This window comes from Leguminivora glycinivorella, chromosome 9 (assembly GCF_023078275.1).
Source record: "Leguminivora glycinivorella isolate SPB_JAAS2020 chromosome 9, LegGlyc_1.1, whole genome shotgun sequence".
NCBI classification, from domain to species: Eukaryota; Metazoa; Arthropoda; class Insecta; order Lepidoptera; family Tortricidae; genus Leguminivora; species Leguminivora glycinivorella.
In genome coordinates this window covers 19,172,411-19,175,998 of record NC_062979.1, presented here as the reverse complement: position 1 = coordinate 19,175,998, position 3,588 = coordinate 19,172,411, and the positions used below count along the sequence as shown (strand labels likewise).

Below are 3,588 nucleotides of genomic sequence, written 5' to 3'. Positions count from 1 at the left end.
CGAGCGCACCGCGGAAGTAGGCTCTGAATAATTGAAGAAGTCTGGTCCCGGGCGTGGATCGTCTAGCCGCGCGATCAATACTGCCCGCTCACCGCTACAGGACTACTGCACAATAACATCTTAGTGTAAGCCCTGAGTCCACGCTCATATTGGACGTGTAGCGGAGCGGGGCGTGCGGCGTGCATATCAAACAATTGAAGTTCATACAAGTGTCCTGAGTCGACGGTGCATAGGGTTGAGGCACGCTCGCCCGCTCCGCTGCACTCTCCGCTCTTACTATACAATTGTGTGCTGAAAATAATTGGACCTCAGTGGTACGAGTATATGAAAGCCGTCCGGATATTTAGGTGGACGTCAGAATACTGATGACCATCGACCGTCAATATCCCTAGTTTTCCTACAGGACTAAATCTACACAAAAACTTTTTAATTGTGTGCTGAAAGTCATTAAGGACTCAATGATCTTTATCATAATATAATGCAAAGTCCTTTTTGATATGGTCGTACGCGAGAGTACTTAGATCAACCGTTAATCTCCAACATCATTAATTTGTTGATACCTCATCGAGAGCTTTTTTAACTCTTATTTTATGTAAGTACTACATATTTTATAAATGAAAACACATACCGATACCTACATACATGTATAATATATGTAAACTGTAAACCTAATAAAACATACCCAAACGCTGTCTATTGACAGATCCATCGGTGTGCCCGGTCATCCAAACCAGACGAAATTCGCTTTGAACTCTCAACGACTCTTAAGACTTGTACTGAGAAATGAGATAAAAGAGGGTGCTTCCAGCCTTCGTGTTCAGGCACTCGTTACGATTGTTCCAAACACGATACCGACTATATTTATGTAGGGATTTGAGTTGAATGACTCAATAACATTTGATAGAAGATGTTATAGGGATATCATAGATTGTATAAGGTTAAAGTATGTTTAAAGAAGCGCTGACAGGGGAATCACAGTAATCTTTGTGTAATACCTTCTCCGTGCCGTCGTGGGTAATAAAGATGTTTATCTCTGATTTTATTGCGGTACAAATTATAAAATTATGCATTTGGCGTACGTTAATCGGATACAGCACATCAATATGGCAGTAATAGTTATACAGTTTGCTCATATTGATTTTGGTGACTCTAGCAAATACTCAACTCCAAGTTATCAATGGGAGGATAAAAATGACAATAGTCACGACACCACATTGCTCTGACACAATTAATTTTATTAACAATCAGTTAGTACCTACCTACCTTATGGAGAGTACAAAGATTTTTTGGATATCGCGTTTGTGCCATGGGGAAGAACAATCCGGAATGCCGACGATACTTTGACCTGTCAATTTGGACCCAACGACTGCTTCGCCAATCGTCTTCACCGCTGCGTGCTTGATCAGTTAAAGGACAACCAACAGGCTCAGGTAAACTACATGCATTGTGAATTCTCGCCCCCATATCCCTCCTGGTCGCAGAGGAGCTATGAGTGCGCTGCGGTGGCGGGTGTGAATCTGGTTGTAGTAGACGTTTGCGTGGCAACGCCTGTAGGAGATCCTCTTGATGCCGCAGCTCAAGCAGCAGCAGCAGACCCCGTAGCCATCATCAACTTTATACCCTCAATCGTCTTCAACAATCAAATTGATGTAGAACTGCATTTTGAAGCATTAAGACGGTTAAAAATTATGATCTGCTTCGCTCTCGCCGAGCTTTCCGAGACTGGTGTCACCAACTGCCAGATTTAATTAAGATGCAGCAGACTGCCTGTGTGGTGACGGGTTAAGAATTTCACCACCCCCTTTCTTCCCGTGGGTGTCGTAGAAGGCGACTATGGGATATGGGTTAAATTGTGGCGTAGGCGAGTGGCTGGCAACCTGTCGCTGCAATGTCACAGTTTCGTTTTCTTTCAACCCCTTATTTGCCAAGAGTGGCACTGAAGCTTTAGTAGTTTCATGTGTTCTGCCTACCCCTTTATGGGATACAGGGGTGATTGTATTTAGGTATGTATGCAGCAGACTTCGAACTAAAATCGCTTGAAATAATTTTGTGTTTGGTATTTAAAAGTGTAGAGCTGACACTACTTCTAATATTTGGCTATATTGCTACCTTTCAGTAATGATGTTTTTATTATTATATCTGATAACGGTCAATCAAAAAACTCAATCGAGATGTTTATCTCCGCGTTCTATTGAGGTGATAACGTATAAAATTAAACATTCGTAGTTCGTCAATCGCATACAGCACACCAAAATGGCAGTAATATACAGTTTGCTCGCGTTGTCTCTGCTGGCTTTGGCAAACGCCCAACTGCAAGTTGTCAACGGGAAAATTAAAATTACAACTGTCACGACTGCAGGATGTGGAGACACTGTAAATTTTATCACCAATCAGCTAGAAGATGCCTATGAAGAATACAAGGAGTTTTTAGACATCGAGTTCGTGCCGTGGGGAAGAACAGTCCAGAACGCAGACGGTACTCAGACCTGCCAATTTGGGCCGAACGATTGCTTTGCCAACCGTCTCCACCGCTGCGTGCTTGACCAGCTGAAAGACAACCAGCAGGCTCAGATGGACTACATGCATTGTGAGTTCTCGCCGCCACGTCCCGCATATTTGCAGAGGAGTTACGCGTGCGCTGCGGCTGCCGGTTTGAATCTGGTAACAATTGACGTTTGTGTGGCAACGCCTGTAGGACAGCCTCTTGATGCCGCCGCTCAAGCAGCAGCAGCCGAGCCCATGACCATCATCAACTTCGTGCCCTCCATCGTGTTCAACGACCAGATTGACGTGAGTCTCCACACAGAAGCCCGCACCCGGCTGAAGAGCATGATCTGCTTCGCACTCGCTGAGTTGCCAGAGTCTGGCGTCACCAACTGCCAGATTTAATCAATTCACACATAAAACTCAACTCTTTAGATAACAACGAAATAATTGAAGCTTAGCCTTCCATCCCTGTAAAAGTTTTATCTAGCTTGGCCTCGGCGCTGAAGATTTTGGAATTTTCGAGACATCCCAAGTTTCGGCTTGTAATCGACGAACTTGTGCAATTGGACAACCGGCGGAGAAATCCGGCTAATAGCTAACTTTCACCAAATGTGAATCCCTTTATTGTTATTAAATTTTGTTATCTTTTAAACAGTTGTTTAACTTTTTCCTGCTTCTAAAATTCGCTTCAAGTATGGTTGTTTCAAAGTTAATTTTACGTGATTCAAACGTATTTCATATAATCACACACATTGTTACGACGACAGCAAACTTATACGAAACAGGAACTTTTTTTTTCTATATGTACAGAAAATAAATAAATATTGGGAACACCTTACACAGATCAACTTAGTCCCAAACTAAGCAAAGCTTGTACTATGGGTGCTAAGCGATGATATACATACTTAAATAGATAAATATATACATAGAAAACATCCATGACTCTGGAACAAATATCTGTGTTCATCACACAAATGAATGCTCTTACCGGGATTCGAACCCAGGACCGCGGCTCAGCAGGCAGGGTCACTACCAATTGAGCCAGACCGGTCGTCAAAGATATGAATGACGTTACAGTGTGGTACTACTGGATTAAGATTT

At 42.9% G+C, this 3,588-nt stretch overlaps 2 protein-coding genes across 2 annotated transcripts; both read left to right on the top strand.

Annotated features, from left to right (window-relative positions):
* Positions 1-1,091: 1,091 nt before the first annotated feature.
* LOC125229444 lies at positions 1,092-1,864 on the top strand. The gene has a single exon (XM_048134282.1). The coding sequence runs from the start codon at positions 1,440-1,442 to the stop codon at positions 1,746-1,748; it is 309 nt and encodes a 102-aa protein (XP_047990239.1). The 5' UTR covers positions 1,092-1,439; the 3' UTR covers positions 1,749-1,864.
* A 248-nt stretch (positions 1,865-2,112) lies between these two features.
* Positions 2,113-3,139, top strand: LOC125229443 (GILT-like protein 1). The gene has a single exon (XM_048134281.1). The coding sequence runs from the start codon at positions 2,254-2,256 to the stop codon at positions 2,887-2,889; it is 636 nt and encodes a 211-aa protein (XP_047990238.1). The 5' UTR covers positions 2,113-2,253; the 3' UTR covers positions 2,890-3,139.
* The last annotated feature ends 449 nt before the right edge of the window (positions 3,140-3,588 follow it).

Coding starts and splice junctions, on each gene's coding strand:
- LOC125229444 (XM_048134282.1), top strand. CDS start 1,440: ATGCATTGTGAATTCTCGCCCCCATATCCCTCCTGGTCGCAGAGGAGC.
- LOC125229443 (XM_048134281.1), top strand. CDS start 2,254: ATGGCAGTAATATACAGTTTGCTCGCGTTGTCTCTGCTGGCTTTGGCA.